This window comes from Danio rerio, chromosome 4, assembly GCF_049306965.1.
Source record: "Danio rerio strain Tuebingen ecotype United States chromosome 4, GRCz12tu, whole genome shotgun sequence".
Taxonomy (NCBI): Eukaryota; Metazoa; Chordata; class Actinopteri; order Cypriniformes; family Danionidae; genus Danio; species Danio rerio.
In genome coordinates, this window is record NC_133179.1 from 8,370,430 (window position 1) to 8,397,932 (window position 27,503).

The 27,503-nt window shown below is 36.9% G+C and overlaps 1 protein-coding gene and 1 long non-coding RNA gene across 2 annotated transcripts in view; one reads left to right on the forward strand and one right to left on the reverse strand.

Annotated features, from left to right (window-relative positions):
* LOC141381591 (uncharacterized) overlaps positions 1-27,503 on the reverse strand; it is a 419,099-nt gene that overhangs the window by 380,175 nt on the left and 11,421 nt on the right. The gene's annotated exons all lie outside the window — the stretch shown is intronic.
* camk1da (calcium/calmodulin-dependent protein kinase 1Da) overlaps positions 4,187-27,503 on the forward strand; it is a 95,049-nt gene continuing 71,732 nt past the window's right edge. The window contains 1 exon segment of the mRNA NM_001123060.1: positions 4,187-4,430. Coding sequence (NP_001116532.1) covers positions 4,333-4,430 — 98 coding nt within the window. The 5' untranslated portion in view covers positions 4,187-4,332.

The window sequence follows — 27,503 nt, forward strand, 5'->3', positions numbered from 1 at the left end:
CTTTTTCTCTCTCTCAATTCAATTGAATTTAATAATTGCTTTATTGGCATGACAAATGTTACAAATGTATTGTCAAAGCATAAAGCTTACATTAAAAAGAACATGTATATTAAGAAACATAGTAAACGCAGTAAATAGTAGTATAGTATTAGAATATATAGTATAATAATAAAAATAATGATAAAATAATAATAATAATAATATAACGACAAATAATTATAATATTAATAAAAAATGAAATAATAATATAATGAAATTAATAATAATAAATAATTATAACAGTAATAAAAATATAATATAATAATAAAAAAAACAATAATAAGAACAAAAATAATAATAATATAATTATTAATAATAATAAATTAATAAAATAAAAAATAAATAAATAATAAAATAAAATAATAAATCTGAATAAACTGTACATTTAACAATAATAATTTATTTATAAAACAGTCATAACAAAACAATAAAAACAATATTTATTAATTTATAATGGTAATACACAACATGTTTATATTGTAACACCCTACAATAAATGTATAAATGAACTATATCTGCATTAGAGAAAGGCATTATAATATGTTCCAGCATAATGATTAACATTAATATATACATGCATCGCATGCTGTATAAGATTGATATGACCATACCAAGATTTTAACAATAATTATTTCTATGTTTGTATATGAAATTAGCATTAACCTAAATTAAAAATTTAATTAAAAGCATAAATTAAAGCATAAACCTGCATTTAAATGTGTTAACCTGAATCTAATAAAATAACTATAACCAAATAAAGCGTACTGTATAGTGCTCCTTCTTCCCAAAACGTCTCTTATTGTTGCATTTGCACTCAGATGAATACAGAAATCCCATTAACATATTAATTTGAATTTAAGTAGCAATTATACGATCAAGCGAGACACGTCTTTGTTAATATTTTTTTATATCTGCAGTTGCTGGGTAGAAGGAATCGGGAATGTTTCCAAATCATGAATGACAACCCAAATGCACAAGTGGACTCAGGATTGGGTGGAGAAATATCTTTTTAGAAGCATTGGGGAGAAAAAAAAAACAGCTGATGGGGGTTGGTGGTGACGGACTGTCAGATCAAACTGCTTTAGATTTGCTGACTCAGAGCTGGTAAAGAGAGAAAGAGGACAAGAGAGACAGAATGCGAAGGGAGGGACAGATTTTCCAGAACGGAGAAACTGCAGTGGTTTGCAGCTGGAATACTCATGAGCCGTAGACTACAGCATGAGGAGCTGAATGAACACACACACACACACACACACACACACACACACACACACACACACACACACACACACACACACACTCAATACTGACTTCACTGATGCAAGTGACCAATCTACAGCCAGTCTGACATGCGCCAAGCAGAAATTGGTGCTACTTTTAAGGCATTATATATAAATATATAATGAGAATATCATTTTCAATCCTTAAAGTATGTCATATCAGGCTGAATAAAGGCAAATGAGCATCTTGGGGTGTAATTATAAAATAAATATATAAAATAAAATAAAAATAATAAAATAATTATTTTACTTTTAAATATAATAATAATAATAAATATGTAAATTTTAAATAGAATAAGTATTTATTATTTTTATTTAATTTAATTACATTTTATTTTATTTTATTTTATTTTTTATTTAATTTTATTACATTATTTAAAATTACTTTGATTTATTTTATTATTTTCAATTTAATTTAATTTTGTTTAGTTTTTTTTGTTTTGTTTTATTGTTTTTCATTATTTTATTATTTTGTTTTGTTTTGCTTTGTTTTATTTTATTTTTTTCATTGTATTATTTTATTATTTTTTATTATTTTATTTGTTTTGTTTTGCTTTGTTTTATTTTATTTTTTTCATTGTATTATTTTATTATTTTATTATTTTTTATTTTTTATTTTTTATTTGTTTTGTTTTATTTTATTTTATTTGATTATTTTTACTTTATTTTATTTTATTTTGTTTATTTTTATCTTATTTTTATTATTTTTTTATTGTTCATTTTTATTATTATTTCATCTTATTTTTATTAATTAATTATTTTATTTCATTTCGTTTTATTTTATTTTGTTGCATTTTATTTTATTTTATTTAGTTTAGTTTTATTTTATATATTTATAAGATAATTACACCTCAAGATGCTCATTTGCCTATATAAATAGCTGTATCATGTTATTAATACATACATCATCGCCTGCAATGTAAATGCAATTGTTTTCAAAGTACATTTGTGTTCATTTGGTGTATGTAAAAGCTGATGCACGTCTTAAAATCATGGTATACATTAATTTTAAAGTGGTTTCTACACTTTATTAACAAAGGGCTCTTGTAGTAGAACATTAAATCTACTTTGTGCATTATTGCTAAATATTGTTTGACTCTGACTTTGTGTGAATTGTTCTGCCTGATCGCATGTAGAGGCATTAATCATCTCCCTCCACGTGCCGGGATGCATGTGATATCAATGTGGCCGCTGTTCTATTTCCTACAGAGCGGGCTGGGAATTTTAACTTTATTAAAGCAATTGATCTGAACAGATGCATGCTTCTTTTTTTCAGTTGGACTTGAGCATGCTTTTGGTGCAATGCGAACAATCCACACAGCCTCACGGTCTCTCCTCCTCCTCTCCTTTCCTCTCTCATATGGCAAGCCAATTTAACATGCATTTATTAGTATAACCAAGTAGAACAGTCTAGTGGCCCGTTTCCACTGAGTGGTACGGTACGGTTCGGTTTGGTACGCTTTTATGGCAGTTTCAACTGTCAAAAGGTACCTAAAAGCAAACCGTACCTTACCACTTTTCCAAAGGGTACCTAGCAAAACAAGGGTACCTTCAGCTGTGCTATGGGCGTGCTTTTTCTCAAAGCGACCTGATTGGTCAAATTGTTTTCTTTATTCGAAAATAATAAAAGTTTATTTTAAATTTGTGTCAGGATAGGCCAACCTTACAGTGAACATATCAATTTTTAACAACTGGGCCAAATTCTACATTTTACATCAGACCCAAGTATCCCACATAGCAAATGTTTTCTGGCCCAGCTCTGGGTTACAAAATAAGTTTTCCCTCGGCCTAAGTACCGCAAAGAATGACAGTCCTGAAGTGGTCCATAACTGGATTAAAGACAAGGGCCACACATGAGCCATAACCAGCATGAATCTCAGGCAATTTATAACCCTTAACTGGGCCAAGGTTTATTATTGGTACCGATTCTCAGCTATAAGTTACTTTAACCAGAAACCCCAAAAACTGAGCCATAACCCAGTCTAACGTTACCTAAACAATGTGAACAATCGCTACACTGATCTGGGCCACAACCTTCCCATTCACAACTGGCCCAAATGTAGTTTGCCGTCATGCATGCAGACAGTGCCTTCATTGCCATGCATGGGCCACATTCAGCTGACATCATGCAAGCCAGTGCTGACAACAGGCCAGCAGTGCCATAATGGCCCACATTTGGGCCAAGTCCGTTTGCTATGTGGGATTGTGTGCCCCCTTAAAGACGGTGCCACCGCTGCCAAACCCAGGCCATGTCTGGCCCACATGCTGCATGCCACTGCCGAATGAATGCCTGCTATGCCAGCTTTATGCTAAATCTGGGCCAGAATTCTTGATGTCGCAATATGCTACCCATTCGATTTTTGTTACCAGTGAAAATTTTAATGTGGAGTATAGTGTGATATGAAGCTATAATATATCCCAAACCTACCTATTCCCTAACCCCAACCTCAGAACCATTCAACAACAGTATTGGTAGCCTAATCTGATGGATAACTTGTCACAAGTGACTAATTAAAAAAAGCTTGCTAGTCAATCAATGTGAATGCGGCTTGCCATACTTCTCGTGCATTTGCTCTTTGTCAGGTCGCGCCGTGAGGAGCAGTGCATCTTCCTCCTCCTCCTCATTCACTCTCTCTCTTTCTCTCCTCATTGCCATAACAACAGATGCAGCGCATCAGTCCATCCGCGCAGGATCAACCTTCAGCATCAGCATCAGCATCATCCGCGCGGGGCGGAATAAACCCGCACCGGTGCCGTTAAGACACCGCAAAGGTGACACGCACGCGCCACTCTCAACTATTTACGTCAAACCGTTTAAGCAGCTGCAGGGTGACGAGCGCACGCGGGAGATCCTCTCCGGGGTTATTCGGTAACGGTACAACCGGGGAAGGCGAGAGAAGCCAGTCAAGGAGAGAGAGAGCAGGAAGTGCAGCGTGGGAAAGCGGGGAAAATCTCCGGGGATCTCCAGCGCTCACTTCTCCATCTACGGTCCTCCCCGTTTTTTTTTTCCGCCATGGCTCGGGAGAACGGAGAGGCCGGCGGGGACTGCTCGTGGAAGAAGCAAGTCGATAATATCAAGGAGATTTTTGAATTCAAGGAGGTGCTCGGGACGTGAGTAACTTTGTTTTTGGCTTTGACGCGCGCCTGTAACCGAAACCGCGTACCAAAATTTCCCCTAAACGCAGTAGTTATAATTACCATTCCATCTTAAACCAGTCTAAAAGGGTATATTGGTCTTCTGGGTTGGTCTGGTTTGTTGGTTTTACAGTTGCTGTGCGTATTTTGGTGCAGGAGAGCAGTTTGACATTTATCTGAACACCTGTTTGGTCAGGAGAGCAACTAAAACAGGTCAAAACCAATAAGCCTCCAGGCTGGTTTAATATGTTATAGTTTCAACAAGGGCTGCTGTAAATGATCATTTGTAAAACGATAATCCCTTTCAAACTGCGTTATTTTGGATAGTTGCGTCACTTTTTTGTTCATGTACACTAACAATACAAGTTTTAATATTTAAAAACTTTGTAATTATGAAGTTCTGGTCAGGTTGAAAATCACACACTGACAATCAGGGGGTCAACCTTTTCGGTAATGTTATTTTGTCTAATACATCCTTCTGTTAATCAAATGTATGCATCTCTCATTTAAAGTTTTCAGTGTTTTGTGGGATATGTTTGTGTATTCTGACCTACATTATCTTCTGATTAATTATTTCAGAGGTTACTGTAGGTCAAATGATATAAACTATGCATCTAATTTTAAATGTAGAAACAAACACCTATTATACAAGAGTCTTGTGAATGCTTCATGTCTATTGGCGTAGACTGATTGACATAATTATGAATTCACAATGATAATCCATTATAGGAGTGGTCAAATGTGCGTTTATATTATCTATCATATTAATTAGTAATATTAGTATTTAAGGTACAGATCAGAGCAAACTAATTCTCACTATTTAGAGGGCTGACCCCCCTTGCATGTAGTTTTGACGTCCTTCAGAGGGATCAAGCATTAATTAGGGGGGTCATTCCCCACCACAGCCCCTTGTAATTCACACCATGTTTCTGAGCTTTAAGGTTTTTGGATTACATAAATATATGAAGAGTTTAGATGCAAAACCTCTAAGGGTCATCTGAAATTTTCATCTAAAATGAGCATTTTTCTCAGGCTGTTGTGTTGTTTCAGTAATTTTACTTTTATTACAAAGAATAGGTTATTTTCATTGCATTTAAAGTGAACTAACTGAACATAAACATAGGAACTAAGAAAAACACAAGTTTTAGAGGAAAATTTCACATGGAACTTAAATGTTTTTGCATTTAAATTCTTCATACACACACACACACACACACACACACACACACACACACTCACATCATGTAATGTAATAAATTGTCACATAATATGAATATGTAAATAACTATGTTTTGATAAAAAATGTCAGAGAGAACCTTCTAGTTCAGAGGTGAAGGTTTATTTTTAAAACCAGGGGTGCATTTCCAAAAACCATCGTTAGCCAACTAAGGTTGCAAGTTGCGTCGTTACAAGCATAGTTTGTTGATTTGGCGTTTCCCAAATCCATTGTTCGCAACATTGTTCGCAACATTCGCAAGCTGCATCGCAAACTTGTGCACTTGCAACTACACCCCTCAAATTGTAATAAGAAGCATAGTTCTTGGTTGTGTTCTATTCCCAGTTATCCCCACTATACCCTATTAATTTAGAATGTTCCAACATTTAAACTTGGAATGATTAAAAATATAAATGAAAGTCATCTCTTTTAGGTGTAATTTGTTTTACAAGATTTTACAGTTCAGTTTAAGCAATCTTGTACAATGGCGAAAGCTATAGGTGACCTATTATTTAAAAGCAGAATTTACTTTACGTCTCCGAAGCTTGTGAAAAAAAAAATATAGCATACACTAATGCTTTTAGATTATTTATTAAGAAATGCAACTGTACTGTAGGCCTATATGACAGGGACCCAGGGGCGTATTAACCCAATAAGCAATGTAAGCGATCGCTTAGGGCCCCAGGAAATCTGAGGGCCCCCAATAAATACCTAGAAATATAAATTATACCTATAAACTATATATAACATTGTTTTGGTGTAGGGTCTAACAAATGCAGTCTTAATGGACTGTAATTAATACAACTACACAAATTTGTCCCCCATCCTGAATCACGGAGCAGTCTAGCAGTCAAATTGGCTAAAGGTTTAGTTTTAAAAACAAAATAGTTTGTTTATTATTTTTATTTGTGAAATCATTTTAGGGAAAAAAAAAACAATATTGTAGAGATTGCAAGAGAAAAAAACACCAATATCAATAAATAAGTACAAAGTACAAAAAGTACAAAGGGTGCATAAAAAAAGTACAAAGGGTGCATTTTAAGACTGCTTGGCCCCTTGGCTGGAATTGCTAAGGGCCCCCAAATCAATAAATCCACATGCATGATGGGCCTGTTGGTTAGAACCTTTCTACATTCCCCCTCACAGATGTCATGAAGGGTAATATTAGCTATATGAACCAAAATCAATCTTTGTACCAGGCTGTAAACACCTTTTTTTCTGCTGTAAAGTTGGCCATTTTAACAGTGGGGTCAATGGAAATGTGCTCTATTACGGAGCCAGGACTAGCGGAATTTTGATGAATTGCAGTTTCAGTTACTTCCGTATTTGCTTCACGAGGAAGAGCGAGAGGTTGCCGCTTGGTTATACAGTAACTAACATGATTCAAATGACGGAGAAACTATGGTTTTAGGAAACACTCCTCTCTACATCATTCTTTTTCCAAACGATGCATCGTACTATGATAGTTCAGCTGCGAGTTATGTTGCTGTTTGGGAAATGCACCCAAGAGTGGTGTCAAAATGATAAAGCTCATTGCACATTTTTAAATTAATGACAATGAAATTAAAAATGATTGATAAAGACCGTCAAATTGAGTGTAAATTTGAAAAGGTTGCAGCAAGATAAATGCATAATCCCAAGTAAGGTTATTTATTTAAATGGTTGTGAATATGGCCACCATAGTAACTTGTGTGTAAGTAACTGCCCATTGTGTAACCCATATCTTCTTGCTTTTAAAGACCAGTAAGCAATCACAATAAGCAACCGCTGCTGGAAAATACATCCAATATTAACCAATTAGCTCTTAGATCAGATCTTAAACCATCAACAAATGCTACTTTAAAATGGTCAGACTGGTTTCAGGCCAGCTGGAAACTATCATCGACAACGCAGCTACAAGATGAAACAGGATTTTAAAACATGTTATCCTTCCAAACCTCCAAAGGTTTTGCTTTACACAAGAATAGTGGTTAAATGCAGGGAGTCTGAATGCACTGCAGTTCTTTAGGGGGTTTAAATTAAGAAAGAAAAGTCATATAAAAGCGTTTGTTTGATGCATAAAAGGACATGAGGGTTTCTGTTAAACCACATGCATTGCCTTTGCTGCAGCTGAGGTCATGCACGTGTGTTTGATAATAAATCGTGGGATTGTTTTGCAATGTGCAGCCACTTCCATCATCATGCATGCATGCTTTCACAATGCTGTGTTGGTTTGCTCCTAGGTTGTTCGTTTGCTGATATCCAATCCAGTGCTTAAAGATAAACCTATATGCATCTTGGCTACATCATGCACCAATGCACTGTTTTTGTTGTGCATCATCCTCACAGGCCTGTACTGTGTTTATACGTGCTGCGACAGGTCGCCCCGGTCGCTTTGACTGCAGTAATTTAATCTCTGTGTAGTAACCGGGAGAGCGTCGGATTAACCAGGTTGGATTATTGCACTGGAGGAAGACGGTCCTCGAATAGATTGTGTCCAAATTTCATAATGCACGCCTGATAGGTTTACTTAAACACCCCCTGTGGTGGAAATCATGTTTGTTTGTTTTTTTTGCTTGTCATTTTAGTGTTTTTAATATGCTTAACGGAGCCCTATGAAAAAAAGAAACATTTTTAAAGGGACAGTTCATGTAAAAATGTACATTTGCGCACTCTCAACTGGATCCAAACCTTTGTGTTTGGTTGAACACAATGGAAGATATTTTGAAGAATGTTATAAAAGTGGTAGCCATTCACTCCCTCCTATGGAAGTCAATGGCTATTGCTTTTCCTAATGAAATTACATTTTTGGGTGAACTATCCCTTTAATAGCTGGCATACAACGGCTTTTTGTTTTGCTGAAATTACCAAATAGACCAGGGGTGGCCAAACTTTTTGTATGAAAGGCCAAAAATAAATATACCAAACTATTTTACATTAAGTGAAGTTTATTCATAAACTAATTTCAAGAGGATCACGTGCTTATGATTTATCATGGCCGGTCTCGCATTTGCTAATCACTATCTTCCAATCATATGAGCCCTAAGCTACTATAAATAGCCACAGTTTTCAGTTCACTTTATCTTCGTTTGGAAGAAACCCCCCTCCTCCCCTATTCTCCTCCTCTACCTCTGATTGGGCGGCACGGCGGCCCAGTGGTTAGCACTGTGAGCCCCACAGCAAGAACACTGCCAGCCCTGGTTCCACAGGACCGGTGGGTGTTTCTGTGAGGAGTTTGTATGTTCTCCCCGTGTCTGCGTGGGTTTTCCCCGGGTTCTCCGGTTTCCTCCCACCATCCAAAGACATTCAACATACATAACAACCAAGCTTTGTCTAATTCCTTGTGTTCCCTTAGCCACCGCAGCAGGGGAGTTCTGAGATCCACCGAGCTCAGGCTCCCCTCTTGCCTCAAGCCCCGGGCTCGAGGAGCCCTTGAGCTCGGGGCTCTCTCCCGGGACAGCATGCCAAACAAGCTTTTATAAATCATCAGCTAAGTGTGAACTCTTGAAACTGCCATTTGCTAATTTACTTCATAATATAAAAAAATAAATATACCCAACCATTTTACATGAAATTGCCATGGGTAATTTCCTAATTCATTTCAAAATATAAAAAATACATAGAAAGCATTACTTTGAATCATATTAACTAATGTAGTATAACAATTAAAAACAATCAAATTTTTATCCCAGTAGAGTTCAATGCTGTAAACAATAGTCAAGCAGAATCTGCCTATGGCAAATATTACGCACACATGACCAGTCGTCTTCATTATGCTACTACAGGTTGCTAGGTTACCGATACTACAGTCAGCCACTCTAAAGCAGGTCACACACCAGATGCGCCCCCCTGATAGAAACCTATGTTTAGAATTGTGAAATGCATGGCGCTATGTGGTGCGTCGCCGACCTGCGTTTTTGGTGTGCGACCTGCTTTACTTGGTGGAAACACCTAATTCACATATTATTTTGCAAAGATTTGCTTCACATTAGGATAGAAACACGGCTTATAACTCTATTCATCAAGCGGTTTGCTTTTTGAAACTTTTACAGACTTTTTTTTACGTTCACAAACATGTAAACTCTTGTCGATCATTCCAGTTGTAAGAACAACAAATAATAACTTGACTTCTAGTTGTTCATTTGTAAAAGTGGCAGAAGGTAGATTTTTCCGATTAATCATCCGTTGAATCAGCCTGATCTCACGCGAAAACATAAGTATTTAGTGGCTAATTCGTACAAATTCATACGTGTTCAGTCGTACTAAAATGTACGATTTTAAAGATAAGGCGTGGCACCCAACCTCACCCCTAAACCCAACTGTCATTGGGTGATGAGAAAATCGTACTAAATTGTATGAATTAGATCGTAGGAATTAGCCACAAAATCAAAAAATTACGAATTGCCACGAGACTTGTTGGTTAAACTGCATCACAATCATCACAACAACTGCAAAAGACCTACTGAAACCCACATAGACCAAAGATTCTCACAGAAATCAGTCAAGTTTGGTGAAGGAAAAATCATGGTTTGGGGTTACATTCAGTATGGGGGTGTGCAAGAGAGGGACAATCCTTCAGCAGGATAGCGCTCCTTCTCATACTTCAGCCTCCACATCAAAGCTCCTGAAAGCAAAGAATGTCAATCGGCTCCAGGATTGGCCAGCCTAGTCACAAGATGTAAACATAATTGAGCATGTCTGGGGTAAGATGGAGGAGGAGGCATTGAAGATGAATCCTAAGAATCCTGATTAACTCTGGGAGTCATGCAAGAATGCTTTCTTGCCATTCCAGATGACTTTATTAGTAAGTTATTTGAGTAATTACATAGATGTATGGATGCATCCTCCAAGCTCATGAGAGTCATACACAATATTCAATATTTTACCACTGCACCATATTATATTCTTTACTTTACTATATTTCTGTTAAGTGACAAGACTTTTGTCTAAGCAGAGTCAGACCTTACTGTCCTAATTAAATAATTAAAAATCAAGACATGATCATCTTTTATTTTGCTAAAATAAGCGTAATCTAGAAGCCTTTGCCTTTCATAAAAGCCACTTCTGACACGAAATGATCAACTAGAAGTCAAGTTATTATTTGTTGTTCCTAAAACGTGGATATGCCACAACACTTTTGTCAGGTAGCATATATTAAACCTATAAGAATAGTAATATCACATCACAAATGAAGAGTTTTTTGAATGGAAGAGCTCTGCTTCTCTGAGCACACATCTATTAAACCAATGATTAGGTGGATCTGTGCGCAATGTGAAGATGCTGCCGTCATAGCAACCCAAAAGACAGGAGTCATGGCAACTCCAACTGGCCCGTTCATGCACACCATTAAGAGGGTCTCACCGATCTTCATTTCCCCCTTATAAAAACGCTGCTGGCATCGTACAGTCCTTTCCCGCCCACGCTCAGGCGCACACAGATTTCATTTATCCACCCACAGACATCCAACCGGCCATTGTAAACCAACACCCAGCATGTCTGATCTTTACTGTGTTCGCAGGATAGTGCTATTGTTTCCTTTGGAAGTATTGATTATGGATTGGGTCTAAAATGGCAAGGAAAAGCCGCAGAATATACTTGCTCGTTCGCTCTAGCCAGGACTTTCCCTGAAGAACGACAGCTGTGTTGGCGGTGTGGGTATTTCTGCCCATATTCTTGACGGATGTGTCAAACTCAACAGTTGGGCTCTGCAGGGGCAGCTATCTAAAAGCGTGTGTTTTCAGAAATGAAGCACTTTTTCGCTCGGAGACCTCGGATATTACATATTCTCGGCCATCTCACACTTGGAGTCGCATGAATCATTCATTTCCAGCTTGTTTGGCCCTGATTGACCACACAGGGCTGACTTGACTTGCTTACATTCTTGCGTTTCTGTTTGCGTACATTTAGTGATCGTTCAGAGCTTTTAAATCCGCATGAACTGGAAGCTGCGACCATTTTTATTTTTGTATTGTGACGCAGTTCCTGGAGAAACTGAATATTTGGAAACACTTTATTTTGATGGTCCAGTTGAGTATATTAGATTGTCTGATTAATATCTGCTGATACTGCTCCTTGAACAGACGTTTAACTGACTATAACTTTTAGTTCATGCGGATTTAAAAGCTCTGAATGGACGACAGAATTTAGACTTCTGAGTGAACTATCCCTTTCACTTTTATAATTGGTTGTAGTTATACAGGTTAAGTGTATACGTTTTGTAAATAATCTGTTCTGTAAAATATGAATGTTTTTGCTGTCATGCTCAAATTAGAGCATTTTTTTTCCAGATTTTTATTTTATTTTAATTGTTTTGAAAAGCTATGAATTTATATACACTAAAGTATACATTGCTGTTTAATAGCCAATATTTTAACTAACTTTAATTAGAGTTTAAATTCAACAATTACAATTAAATTAAGAATTAAATTAATTTAAATAGGACAATTGCAATATTACAAACATTTCCATTTAATTTTATTCAAAGAATTTTGGTTGACACAAAAATATTAAGCAGGATGTTTAACTCTAATAATATTTCGCATTATTAATGAATTATAAATCAATTAAGTAGCCATCTTGAGCATAAAGTACATCCTTTCAGAGACAAAAAAATGTATAGATGCCATTTTATTTTATATTTATATGTAAAAAAAATAGTTCATTCATTTTCTTTGAGGCTTAGTCTCTTTATTTATCTGGGGTTGCCACAGCGGAATGAACCACCAACTTATCCAGCATATGTTTTATGCCGCGGATGCCCTTCCAGCCGCAACCCATCACTCTCACTCACATACATACACTACAGACAATTTAGACTATCCAATTCACCTGTACCACATGTCTTTGGAATTGGGAAGACCGGAGCACGCGGATGAAACCCACACGAACACGGGGAGAACATGCAAACTCCACACAGAAACGCCAACTGACCCAGCCGTGGCTCGAATCAGCGACCTTCTTGCTGTGAGGCGAGAGCGCTACCCACTGCCCCACCCATAATATTTACTTAAATTTACTGAAAAAGGTAAAGTTTTACTTTAATATATAACATATTAATGTCTATATATAACAAATTATATGCAGAGGTTTAAGAAATCTAATCCAAAACGTTGTTCATAACAAATTATGATGTTTAACACCATCAACAATAATATAATCATCTATGAATATGCAGCAAAAGTCTTGTCCATTCTGCATAATCCCTATGAGAGACATGAGAATGGAGTGTAGTGTTTCATGTGTGTGTGAACGCCTCCAGTGTTGCTCTCTGAACTGAATTATTCAGCATGCCAATCGCCCAGAGGCCACAGGAGGTCATGTGATCACTCAACAGGTGTGTGTGTGTGTATGTGTTTGTCAGGTACAGCATGCTACTGTTAGAAAACTCAAGGCACAGCCGAAAACACACACACCGTCATGCTGCAGGTGAGGCGAGAGGAAAGAAAGGAAAAGCAGAGGAGAGAGAGGAGAAAAAAGAAAGAGAGGAAACATTGAGGCCATGGAGCCCTTAATTGCCTGCTCCATTTTCAGGCCTGTGCTCCTGGCTTTGTCCTCTATTTAAGAAAGTCTCTCTCTCTCTCTCTCTCTCTCTCTCTCTCTCTCTCTCTCTCTCTCTCTCTCTCTCTCGCATTCCTCTGTTTTTCACTGTACTTTATTAAAGTGACTTTTGCAGGGCGAGCCAGAGTTCAGAATGAGATTCTATTATAAAATGCTTGTCACAGATAATCGCGGGGAGATCGTGTTGTTTAATTCTCCGAAGATGAACTAGATAGAGCTGAATTGTTATTATCTATCCATCCATCCATCCATCCATCCATCCATCCATCCATCCATCCATCCATCCTCTATCTCTCTCTCTATCTATCTATCTATCTATCTATCTATCTATCTATCTATCTATCTATCTATCTATCTATCTATCTATCTATCTATCTATCTATCTATCTATCTATCTATCTATCTATCTATCTATCCATCCGCTCTTTGTTATCTATCCATCCATCCATCCATCCATCCATCCATCCATCCATCCATCCATCCATCTATCTATCTATCTATCTATCTATCTATCTATCTATCTATCTATCTATCTATCTATCTATCTATCTATCTATCTATCTATCTATCTATCTATCTATCTATCCATCCGCTCTTTGTTATCTATCTATCTATCCATCCATCCATCCATCCATCCATCCATCCATCCATCTATCTATCTATCTATCTATCTATCTATCTATCTATCTATCTATCTATCTATCTATCTATCTATCTATCTATCTATCTATCTATCTATCTATCTATCTATCTATCTATCTATCTATCTATCTATCTATCTATCTATCTGCTCTTTGTTCTATCTATCTATCTATCTATCTATCTATCTATCTATCTATCTATCTATCTATCTATCTATCTATCTATCTATCTATCTATCTATCTATCTATCTATCTATCTATCTATCCATCCATCCATCCATCCATCCATCCATCCATCCATCCATCCATCCATCCTCTATCTCTCTATCTATCTATCTATCTATCTATCTATCTATCTATCTATCTATCTATCTATCTATCTATCTATCTATCTATCTATCTATCCATCCATCCATCCATCCATCCATCCATCCATCCATCCATCCATCCATCCATCCATCCATCCATCCATCCATCCATCCATCCATCCATCCATCCATCTATCTATCTATCTATCTATCTATCTATCTATCTATCTATCTATCTATCTATCTATCTATCTATCTATCTATCTATCTATCTATCTATCTGTCTCTTCTTAAAAATACAGCTAGCTCTTTGCAATGTTTTAGTGGGCTTTTTCAGTCTTTCATTTACATTTACATTTACATTTAGTCATTTAGCAGACGCTTTTATCCAAAGCGACTTACAAATGAGGACAAGGAAGCAATTTACACAACTAAGAGCAACGATGAATAAGTACTAAAGGCAAGTTTCAGGTCTGTAAAGTCTAAGAAGGGAAGTGTTAGTAGTTTTTTTTTTTTTTTTTTTTTTTTTTTGTACAATTAGTGTGATATTCAAAGAGGCAATTGCAGCTTAGGAAGTGAAGTGGAGACTAAATAGTTGAGTTTTTAGTCGTTTCTTGAAAATAGCGAGTGACTCTGCTGTTCTGATGCAGTTAGGGAGTTCATTTCACCAACTGGGCAGATTGAGCGTGAGCGTTCGCGAAAGTGATTTTTTCCCTCTTTGGGATGGAACCACGAGGCGACGTTCATTCACAGAACGCAAGTTTCTGGAGGGCACATAGATCTGCAGAAGTGAGTGCAGATAAGAAGGTGCTAGGCCAGAAGTCACTTTGTAGGCAAACATCAGAGTTTTGAATTTGATGCGAGCAGCAACTGGCAGCCAGTGCAAACGGACTAGCAGCGGAGTGACATGTGCTCGTTTAGGTTCATTGAAGACAACTCGTGCTGCTGCATTCTGGAGCAGTTGAAGAGGCTTGATAGAGTTAGCTGGAAGCCCAGCTAGTAGAGAGTTGCAGTAATCCAGTTTGGAGAGAACAAGAGCTTGAACAAGGAGTTGAGCTGCATGTTCAGATAAGAAGGGTCGGATCTTTCTGATGTTATAGAGTGCAAATCTGCACGATCGAGCAGTTCTAGAAATGTGGTCAGAGAAGTTTAGTTGGTCATCAATCGTTACTCCAAGGCTTTTCACCATTTTGGATGCAGTAATGGTTGCCCCATCCATCTGGATTGAAAAGTTATGGTGTAGAGTCGGGTTGGCAGAAACTACAAGCATTTCCGTTTTTGCAAGGTTCAGCTGAAGATGATGATCTTTCATCCAGTGTGAAATATCCAACAGGCAGGCTGAGATACGAGCTGGAACCGAGGGATCATCAGGATGAAAAGAGAGGTATAGCTGGGTATCATCAGCATAGCAGTGGTAGGAGAATCCATGTCTCTGGATGACTGGTCGTAAAGATGATGTGTAGATGGAGAAGAGAAGTGGCCCAAGAACAGAGCCTTGAGGTACCCCAGTGTTTAGATGCTGTAGGTTGGACACCTCTCCCCTCCAAGACACCCTGAATGACCTGTCAGAGAGGTAAGATCTAAACCATTGTATAACAGTGCCCGCAACGCCCAGTGACTCAAGCGTAGATAGCAGGATCTGGTGGTTGACAGTGTCAAAAGCAGCTGACAAGTCCAGCAAAATGAGGACTGATGATTTAGAGTCTGCTTTAGCCAGTCTGAGATCCTCCACGACCGAGAGCAGGGCAGTCTCAGTTGAGTGGCCTTTCTTAAAGCCGGATTGCTTGTTGTCCATGAGATTGTTTTGAGTAAGAAAGTCCAGGACTTGATTGAACACTACTTTCTCCAGAATCTTGGCCATGAATGGAAGCAGGGATACTGGTCTGTAGTTTTCAAGTAGCGTATGGTCCAGGTTGGGTTTCTTTAGCAGTGGGGTTACCCTAGCCTGCTTAAATGTAGTGGGGAATAAACCAGAGTCAAGAGATGTGTTAATTATGTGAGTCAGTGTTGGTATGACTGCAGGAGAGATGGCTTGCAAGAGATGAGAGGGAATGGGATCGAGTGGACAGGTGGTTGCATGGCTAGATAGCACAAGTTTGGACACCTCAGACTCAGAGAGCTGAGAAAAAGAGGTGAGTGTGTGTGGTGTTGGTAATGTCACATTAACATTATTGTTCAAGGGCAGGTTAAGGCCCAAAATGCAAGAAATCATTGCTGTTAGTGTGTAAATGAATGCATGGTTTATTTGAAAAGTAATAGTTAAGAACTTTAATAAAGAGCATTTTGTTTTTTGTTACTACTGTTCAAAATGCTTTTAATGAGCTGTAAAATATGCAAGCCTTGAAATATTGCTCTTAGCTGTTGACATTTAGTGGTTTTAAGATATTGTTTGCAAAATGGATTAAAACCAACACAATTCTAAAGGGCAAATGAGCTGTTTCTTTCTAGCTTTTGAGTTATTGTTGTGTTTTTCTTGTTTCTTGTTCGGATGGATTTCTTTGAAAACACTTGATGTAAGTATGTGCTCCATCATTCATTTCAGAATCAGAATTGATTTTAAACTACTGTTGTTTGTTTTTATTGCAGTAAATAGTCTTGCATCTTCATATTCATGTGAGATTTTGAAGGTTAATAAACAGGGCACAATGATCGGCAGGCCAGTTGTTGCTAGAGGAAGTATCTGGATGCAGCCTTTATGATGCAAGCTGAGATTGCATCTTTCGGAGATGCTATGTCAGACACAATGTTCTCCCTGCGTTTTGCTTGGGTTTTCACTGGGTGCTCCAGGTTTCCCCCACAGTCCAAAGACATGCGCTATTGACCTTATTCTTCAATAGGGAAGTGTGCTCATTTATGCAATTGTTTTAGAACTTCCGATTCAGTGAATAGGAACACTAAACAGCAGAAAATGGTCAAATCACTTGCTTTACAAACAAGTGTTTGCATGACTATACAGACCAAACAGAATAATATAATAGGAAAAGGCCGGTTTGCAACATCACACAGCATAACGAGCTGTCTAAAAATGAAAACGTCTAAAAATGAATGGAAGGGAATGAAACCGGAATTCTCGAGCCAACAAGATTCAAATGGCTGAAGGTCATGAATAGGTCAATTAAATAAACTAAGTTGGCCGTAGTGTATGTGTGTGAATGAGCGTGTATGGGTGTTTCCCAAAGATGGGTTGCGGCTGAAAGGGCATCCGCTGCGTAAAAACGTGCTGGATAAGTTGGCGGTTAATTCCGCTGTGGCGACCGAAGATTAATAAATGGACTAAGCCGACAAGAAAATGAAGGAATGAATGTTTCCCTCTTTAGTGTTACATGGTTCTTCAGTGAGCATACTAATAAGCTGATTTGGCACTGTTAATAAATTAATATATATACAGTAGGGCGTCATGGTGGCACAGTGAGTTGCACAATCGCCTCAAGCAAGAAGGTCGCTTCGGCTGGGACAGTTGGCATTTCTGTGTGGAGTTTGCATGTTCTCCCCATGTTCGTGTGGGTTTCCTCCGGGTGCTCCGTCTTCCCCCACAGTTCAAAGACATGCGCTATAGGTGAACTGATTAAGCTAAATTGGCCTTAGTGGATGTGTGTAAAAGAGTGATTATGGATGTTTCCCAGTGTTGGATGTTGGCTGGAAGGGCATTCGTAACCGGTTCATTCCTATGTAGCAACCCCTGATTAATAAAGGGACTAAGCTGAAAAAAAAACAGAATGAATGATTTATATATATATATATATATATATATATATATATATATATATATATATATATATATATATATATATATATATATATATATATATATATATATATATATATRTGTGTGTGTGTGTGTGTGTGTGTGTRTATATATATATATATATATATATATATATATATATATATATATATTAGAATTGAAAGCAATTGTGCTTAATGTCTTTGCCAAAACAGTGATAGATTTTTCAGGATTTTATTAATAAATAGAAAGAACAGCATTTATCTGAAACAGATTTATTTTTTTTAACAATAGAAATTCCCATCTTTGAAATAATAAATCTCAATTTGCATTCTGGCTGGTATAGAGAGATTCATTTTTATAGTTTTCCCATTCCAAATACTAAAAATGGTAGTGAAACAGTACTGCATAGCTACCTTGTTTCTAGGATCATTTTGATACCAGAAAACAAAAAAAAATGAAATGGAGAGAAAGAAAGATTTTTGCAGTGCTAAAAGTTAGTAGTTTTGTTATTGTGCGAGAGTGTGCCCTGAAGTCTTTGGGAGTGTTTTTAGTGGCTGATCAGTGATGTGGTAAGCCTGAGATCCTGAGTCAGCTGTCCGAGGTGTAATCTTTAGCTTCAACGCCGGGGAAAGTTACGCTTACTCTGACAGAAAATAGCACAAACTGCTTAAAGAGCAACATGTCAAATAGTTCCTGTTTTGAATTCTTTCTGCATCTTAGTCTCTGTGTCAGAAATTGCCACAGCGGAATGAACTGCCAACTATTTTGACATATGTTTTACGTTTGTCTTTATTGCAAATGCAAACATTGCGATATCGATATATTTTGCAGCATTAGTCTGTTGTTAAATTATGGTCTGAAGAAATTGACAGCTTCGCAAGAAATCCCTTGCAAAAAAAAAAAGTAGGTCCCATAATAGGCCCCTGTGGCACAATCTGTTTTAGAGAACAAAAACACAGCAGAGTTTTGCAAGTTTCCTCTGATGCAAACATCTTGTGAGCGCTCTAATAGATCCCCCCATGTGCGCAGCTCACGCAACCATCTGCCATGCGCCGTCAACCAAACCATCCGCCAGGTATTAACATGGAGCCGATCTTCAGAGAAGTCATCTCTCATTCGATACGCGTTGACAAATCGCTTTTGCAGGAAGTTCCCCCAGTAAGTCTTTAAGTTGTTTGGCTTTGGGGTCATGTGCTGGATTAATCCGCTCTGATCAAAGCAGTGGAGGAAAGGAAACCCGTCTGGAGATTATCCTCTTTCTTCCGTCTCTCCTCCAGCTCTGCGGTCTTTGGCTCGTTCGCTCGCTTCATCTGCTCATCCGAGTGCACGAGAGTCTGGTTCCTGCCATCGCTTTCAGCCAAGGGGACGACCGTCTGTGCTCGTGTCACCAATGTTTATCAGCAAAGCTTGTTCACTTAACAAGAGCAGGCAGAATCTGAATGAGATTAGGCCCAAATCCCATCTGCTGCCGACAACACGCCACCCACAAACAGACTAATGTGTTTTTATAGACTTCAACTTGTCTTTGTTGCGCTCGATGTGCTTTCGTTGTTAATTTAGAAGCACAATTTTTAATATGCTCAGATATCTGCAGTTAATACAGTGTGGAAAATAAGTATTGAACTCCTTGTGTTTTTTTTTGTGTCTCGCAAAACATGCCAAACACGCCCAGGAATGACTATACTTAACTTGGGATGTCTGCGATATTAAATTATTAAATTGTGTATATATATATGTTGTACAGTGACCCTGGGTTTCTTGAAAGGCACTTTAAATAAAATGTAGTATTATTCAATAGAAAATGGGCTTTATAGGGCTTTATATAGGGTTATTGTTTACAAAAAGTATCACTGTAACAAAAAATCCGTAATTTCACGGTTTATTTCCAGCATCTGGGGTGTCAGGAAAAAAAACTAAAATATTGGCCGTTAAATTACAGAAATATTATGTAAAATTACGGATATTAAATTACAGAAATTTCCTTAAATTGAAATTTCTGCAATTCAACCTTATTTTACAGTAAATTTTAAATTTAAATTTAACGGCCGCTAGTTTACGTTTTTGTTCTGGCACCCCAGATGCTGGAAATAAACTGTGAAATTACGGATTTTTTTATATATATATTACAAAGGCAAAGTCATTTTAAAAAAGCTGGACGTTTTGTGTATTTTAACGATGCACTAAGATAAAAACCAGAATAAAAACTAAAATACATTAGTAAAATAAAATTATAACAACAAGCTAAACTGCAAAAACTTTAAAATAGTTTATATCATTCATTCATTTATTCATGGCTCTAAATTCTTATAAAGGGCATTTCTAGGTTATTTAGTATCTTAAATTACCATTTTAATTGTTTTAATTAAGAGATGATAATAAATATGCTAAAGAAATGACCCAAAATCCCAAATTAATAACTGAAAACTGTATAAAATTATGACTCTTTGAGGTTTTTTTTTGCATAAAAACTCCAAAAATATCACAGTGCACCAAAGTGTAACAGCCAATCATTTAGTAGCATATGACCTTTTATGAACAACCCCGTCTACTCATTTTTGGGACGTCCCCTCTCCCCACGCTCAAACGATGTGGCCACAAAGAAAAGTGAAACCAGCCCACTCGTTTCAAGCTGGATTAGACTCTCTGACACACCTTTCAAGTCCATTAGACAGGAAAGCGTTTGTCTGGCAATGTTTTTATTGACACTTTGCAGCCCCTTTAAACATATGTGAGTCATTAATTATGCCCTGCTTGCTGTGTAGCAGGTATAATATGCCTGTGATTAGTGGGTGTGCATTTCATCTCAGCAAGAGTTTCACTTGATGCCTTCATAAAGGCCTGCATTTCAGCCTGGCTCGCAACTGGTGAAATTGCTTGTTTTCTAAAACATTTAATGCTTCACTGATGCAGGGGAATGCTGATTTCCTTCAGTAGAATCTTCCACAAAGATTATTGTCTTCTAAAGGGAGGCATTTTGTTCTTAAAAGAGCAAAGATGTAATAATAAAATAAATAGTTACAATATTTGACTGTGAAAAGCAAGCATGGACAACCGGGATTGACACATTTCTTCTTATTTTTATTTTACAATTATGCATAAGTGAATAATTAACCCACATTCTATTCTATTCTATTCTATTCTATTCTATTCTATTCTATTCTATTCTATTCTATTCTATTCTATTCTATTCTATTATGTTTTAACAACTGCTATACTACTCCATACAGCCCATTTGTTTTTGTATGCACACATATATCCACTATATTTAATGTGCATGCATGTTTTAATTTTGAATGCCAAAAATGTATATATATATATATATATATATATATATATATATATACTGTATATTTACAAACATGTAAATGAGATATGTTTGATTGTTTGATTTTACTTGATTGTACTTACAAACATGCATCATAATGGTTGTGTGTGCATTAAAAATATTGTTCCATGAAATAGGAATATCCATTTAGGCATTTACATACCACTTAGTACCTTAAATTACTTTCTTAGACACCGCATTTAATGATAAATGCACATTTTTATAGTAGCCAATTATAGCAATATACTTAACAAATAAATATCCCGGTGTTCCATCACATTACATATGCAGATATAATTTCAAACACAGCAATTTAATTGGCTGTTACTTCGATGACCACGTTGGCCCAATCATGGCCTTTTAAAATCTGTGGTATTCACCTATTTTAAACCTAAAATTATTAGATGAATGCTAACATATGATCTATGATGTTCAACTCAAACACCAGAAAATGTAGCTCATGAAGCTTTATTATCATCAAATTGATTAACAAATGACATATTTGCATCTTGCTAAATCAAGCAGTTTGAAACATGAATAAAAATGATTGGTGGATGCATTGAAGGGCATTTTGCGTTAAAGTTTCTTCCATACCTGTGTATCAATTCTTGTACTTAAAGCACATATTTTAAAGTGTTTTCTTCAAAATACCCTTGTGTATTAAAAAGCCTTTTTTACATGGCTAAATCTCTAAAAACCTACGCGTTTCGGCAGGAGTCTGGGTAACGAAGGTTACCATGATGAAGGCAGACTCCTGCCGAAGCGCGTAGGTTTTTAGAGATTTAGCCATGTGAATAAAGGCTTTTCAATTTTTCACTATTTTCGAGTGCCTTGGACTGATTCTTGTTGCTGTTTTGATGAATCCTTTACCCAAAGAGCACCGACCAAACATTTGAGCTTACCCCAGAGCACTTTTTCTTTGTTTTTTCTGGATTAATACCCTTGTGTATTGTTCAAATTGACTACCTTTTCGTTATGTTCGGGGCTGTTTTTGCCCCATTGACTTCCATTATAATGACTTTTTTAAATTGCTAAACAACAAACAAGCTGTAATTAAATTGTCCACCTGCAACTTCATTCATTCATTATCCTTTGGCTTAGTCTCTATATCAGAACTCGCCACAGCGGAATGAACCACCAACTATTCCAGCATACGTTTTATGCAGCGGATAAATACAAAAACAGCCAAAAACAGCCAAGAACATAAGTAAAAGATAGTTAATTGAGTTTTTGACAATATTCAAAGCAATTCCCCAAAATATCTTTCAAAATAAGATTTGTCACCAAAAATGATTCTATTTTCTGAAACAGAGAAAGTTATGGCCAAATTGAGACTCAAAATCAAAATCCCCAACAGCACACAAAGGGTAATAGCAAAAAATAAAGAGCGTCAATTAAGCTTCATTCCCTTCATGAGCTTTTAGCGCTAGCGATTATCTACAATCTTCCACTCTTAACAACAGGCTCATAAACAAAACTCGCTCACCACCAGCACTATTTTAGGATTGGCCTCCATTTATAAATGGAGTCTGTCCAGTCTTTATTTAGCCTAGCGTCTCAGGGCTTTGGCATTCATTCCACGTCCCGGCCGACAAATAGTCCAGCAATTTAAGTCTATTAGGTTAACCACATTAATCTGTATCAACGTCAACCTTAAGTTCCTTGGCGAGTTGTTTCCTCGATCTCTATCTCAGCTAAGCCAGGACTGGCCTGCTCTGCGAACGCGGATCAAGCCGTCATCTGGAAGTGTTTGTGAATGCGGGACAGTGCTGAAGCTTAGTGTGAAGTATATTGGAAAGGGCACGGCGAGTGAACTAGGCTAAATAAAAAAAGACTGTTTTGGAACAGGCTGTTCATTATCTGCTTGGCCTTTAACTAAGCCCTGCGCTGATTCTGAATGCATCCTTACAAGAGATCGGAGTAGAAAAGGCGGATTAGAGGAGTCTCAGCTTCACCGAGCACTCACGCTTCGCCTACGGAAAGCGCGTGCTTTGTGAAAAAATAAGAAGGTAGTTGTGAAAATAACAAACAAGGTCTAATTAGATTGTCCACCTGCAACGTTGTTGTTGGTTTAGTGGTTAGCACTGTCACTTCACAACAGAATTCAATTGGTGTCAAACCCATTCATAGTAAATCCAGTTTAGTTAAGCATTACACAAAACCAAACTTGAACAGTTCTGAATTGAATAATGTGCGTTCACTACTTAAAGAGCCATTAGAGGAAACTCAGCGCTGATAAACGTCTATAAAAGACAAGCCAAAACTGGCCCGAATGTCCACTAATGCATCAAACTACTGATCATTAGAAGAAGATTTATGCCATTTGTGAACATCTGAAACTTCATGGATTTATGCAAATCGTGTAGTTCGGGAAGTCGAATGGCTAAGTGGCTCTTGCGTGGGCTTTAAGTGGATTCGGGGATGGTTTTGTGATCGTCTGTCACTATAGTTCTCATTTTTTCTCATTGTGTTCATCCAAAAATAAATGCAGCTGCATCTGAATTCAGAAACATTTTGTAAACTTTGTGTACGTGGAGACAGCGACTTTAAATATCGTAATGTTAAATGTCAGTTTGCTTACGCTAACTCTCCGAGAATAAGAAGTAGTCAATATGTAGTGTAACTAAATCGATCGGAAATGAGGCACATTTAAATTATAAAGCAGCTGTAGCATGTCAATAGTGTCTTTATTGAGCTTAATAGTGTTCACCAGCATGTACCACACCACATATTGTGCTACACTTTGTTGTAGGGATGAAATGAGACGGTAAGGGAATAAGTGGGATGAAGGGGAACAGAAGTAAGAGGATAAATAATAAACAAGTAGGTTGATCAAGGGTCCTATGATGCCCATAGATTCACAATTGGGGTACCGTTTCTGTAATGTTTAGATAGAGTGATTAGGACCCTAAGGGTGGCACAGTGACTCAGTGGCTAACACTATCATCTCACAGCAAGAAGGTCGCTGGTTGATCTCTCGGCTGGGCCAGTTGATATTTCTGTGTGGAGTTTGCATGTTCTCCCAGGTGCTTCGGTGCCACTGCCTAAAGACATGCCCTAACGGTGAATTGGAACTAAAATGGCCTAGTGCATGAGTGAGTGTGTGTGTATGCGTGTGAGTCTATGGGTGTTTCCCAGTACTGGGTTGTGGCTGGAATGTCATCCACTATGCAAAATACATGCCGGAATGGTTAGTGGTTCATTCCACTGGGGTGTGACTGATAAATAAGAGACTAAGCCAAAGAAAAACGAATGAATAATTGAATGATTAGGACAACCCCCCCCCCCCCCCCCCTTTTTTTTTTTTTCCTTCCCACCCCCATTAAACTAAGGAAGGATAGAGGGTTATAAGGACTGTTAATGAGAAGCAAGGAAATAGAGGGAGGGAAAGTGGGTTCAAGAGAATGAGATAAACAGTGCTAGAGGGCTGGTCTACCTTGTATAAGTTTTAGGGAGAAGGTGATTGGTTAAGGAGGCAAAGTGAGGCGTGGTCCTGCTCCTGAACTTTTGTCATCAAGTTAACTCCATTTAATTGTTTTCAGTTCAAGCCTCTGAACATCTTGCTTTTGCTTTCACCTCAAGAAAATGCAGAATCTTTTGCCTGGTAGATTTTAGACAAAGTCTGAGTTAATACATGTGCTCTTGCAGCTAAACATATGCTGGAGTCATTTTATTGATATACCTAGACTGCAACTTGCAGCTTAGCATTTAGTATATGGAAATGATTAATAATTTTCATTTTTATAAAAAACAAAAACAAAAAAAACACCTGTGCAATTTTGTAAACAACCAGCATTTAAAGGGTTACATTTTTAAAAATTAATGACTGATTGTTTAATAAATGAGGGTTATAAGGGTACAAGGGTTACAAGGGTATTTAAAGATGACTAAAAATGATGAATTCAGCCTCATTACATTCATTCATTCATTTTCTTTTCGGCTTAGTCCCTTTATTAATCTGGAGTCGCCACAGCGGAATGAACCGCCAACTTTTCCAGCATATGTTTTATGCAGTGGATGCCCTTCCAGCTGCAACCCATCACTGGGAAACCCCTCATTACATTAAACTGTAAAATATTCATACATTAATAGTTTACACTTCATGTTTTACTGTTTATTTATCATTTTGAATTGCATTACAAGACCTTGATCTTTCCTCCGATAACTTTTAATGCAAAAAAGTCTGAAAAAGCCACCTTTATTGACATTTTTAATAGTTCGGAGTGATATATTGAACTTAAAATAGGATTTTAGCTGCTTGTTCAAACTACTTATTTAAATAAGCTACACTAAATAATCAACACTGAATTAAAACTGGCTTGCAATGCTTACACAGTCACAGACCTTAAAATATATGCAAATGATACACTGTTTGTTCAAGCTACTTATTTAAAATGAGTTAAAACACGAAAATTCCTACGTTTTTTGGAGAAAACATAACTGTTTTATGTTCAATCTACTTTAATCTGTAAAAACAGTTAAGTTAACTTAATTTGTGTTGGGACAACATGAAGAAATTATGTGGAGTTGATATTGTAAACTATGGTACAAAAACCTGCCAAATCTGTCAGTACTTCCTGTTATTTTATGACTTAGCTATATGTTTTTATATATATATATATATATATATATATATATATATATATATATATATATATATATATATATATATATATATATATATATATATATGAAACAATATATAGTTTCAATATAATAAAAAAATACAGTTATGAATTTTCAACATTAAAATTTAACAGATTAAGGTTCTATAATGCAAATCATTATTGTAAATAAACAAAAAACACATGTGAATCACAAACTCATTAACAGATAATTTACAGTGTAGATTGCAAATCATTTCAAAAGTCATATCAGGAAGAGCTACTCCAGTTTTTAAGCTTTAAAAATGCCACAATTAGTTGTTACTGATCATACACACACACAAACACACAAACACACATACACCGACTGCTCCATTGACACACACGCTTGATTTACAGAAACGACTCCACAAGAGAGTTTCTTCATCAAAGGAGGAATTGAGCTTGAACATTCTGTTCCATAAACTACAACAAAGCGCTTTCAATTAAACAGACATGATGAGCTCTCTTGTACAACAACCACAGGCCATTATGCAAATACATCAATTACAGATAGTGTTACGGGAAGGGGGGCTAAACTAGTATAGGAACAAACAGCCACAAACAGGAAAAGACCGCCCCGTTTACCCCCTCTCTCGGGGTGGGCCGTTGCTTGGAGGCTGAGCTTTGGAGAACAGTTGCTCTGCGTATCTGCAAGAATCATACAGGAGAATCTGTTCTCCAAAAAATGACACAGTTAAAAATAAAAAAGGTCACAGATTATTTACAGTTTAATCCTTTATTGGGTGAAGAAACATATATGGCAACTTCATTGACATTGATTTCAGTATGAATACAGTTGAAGTCAGAATTATTAGCCCCCTGTATATTTTTTTTCCCCAAGTTCAGTTTAACAGAGATTTTTTTAAAAATATAATATTTTTAATAACTCATTTATGATAACTGATTTCTTTTTTTTGTCATGATGACAGTGTCGTAGTTCCCGGCCTTTCCAATAATTAACCATGATCAGACTGGAGGTTTTTAATAGACCATTTTGAGGGATGCAAACAAAAACAATGGTCTTAACGTATTTCCTGTTTTACATTTTTCATTTCTATAGCGTCAGAGAATCCAAAATGGTCCACATATTAATAAATAATGTTATGATAGCTGTTTTAACATCGAGTCATGACTGAATTCTCTCTTTTTCGAGTTATGAAATAGTTTGAGAACAAGCAGGGAATGTTCATGGGCCAATGACATCAGCACATTGAAGGGGTCAATACCAGAAGATAGGCTATATTGAATAATAAAGCCAAGAAGGGTACAGAGCAATCTCATTTCTGTGCCCTCTTTATAGAAATTTTCTTGCCCCACCTCTGTGTTCTTGTTTTATCTTTGGTTTCATGTTATTTGTGGCCCTGTCCACTGCAACGTAAGCAACTGTTTTCACACCAGATATGTGAGTCCATAGATACAGCCTCTTCTGAGTGTTTACGTACACTCACCGGCCACTTTATTAGGTACACCTTACTAGTACTCGGTTGGACCCCCTTTTGCCTACAGAACTGCCTGAATCCTTCTTGTCATAGATTCAACAAGGTACTGGAAATATTCCTCAGAGATTTTGCTCCATATTGACATGATAGCATCACGCAGTTGCTGCAGATTTGTCTGCTGCGCATTCATGATGCGAATCTCCCATTCCA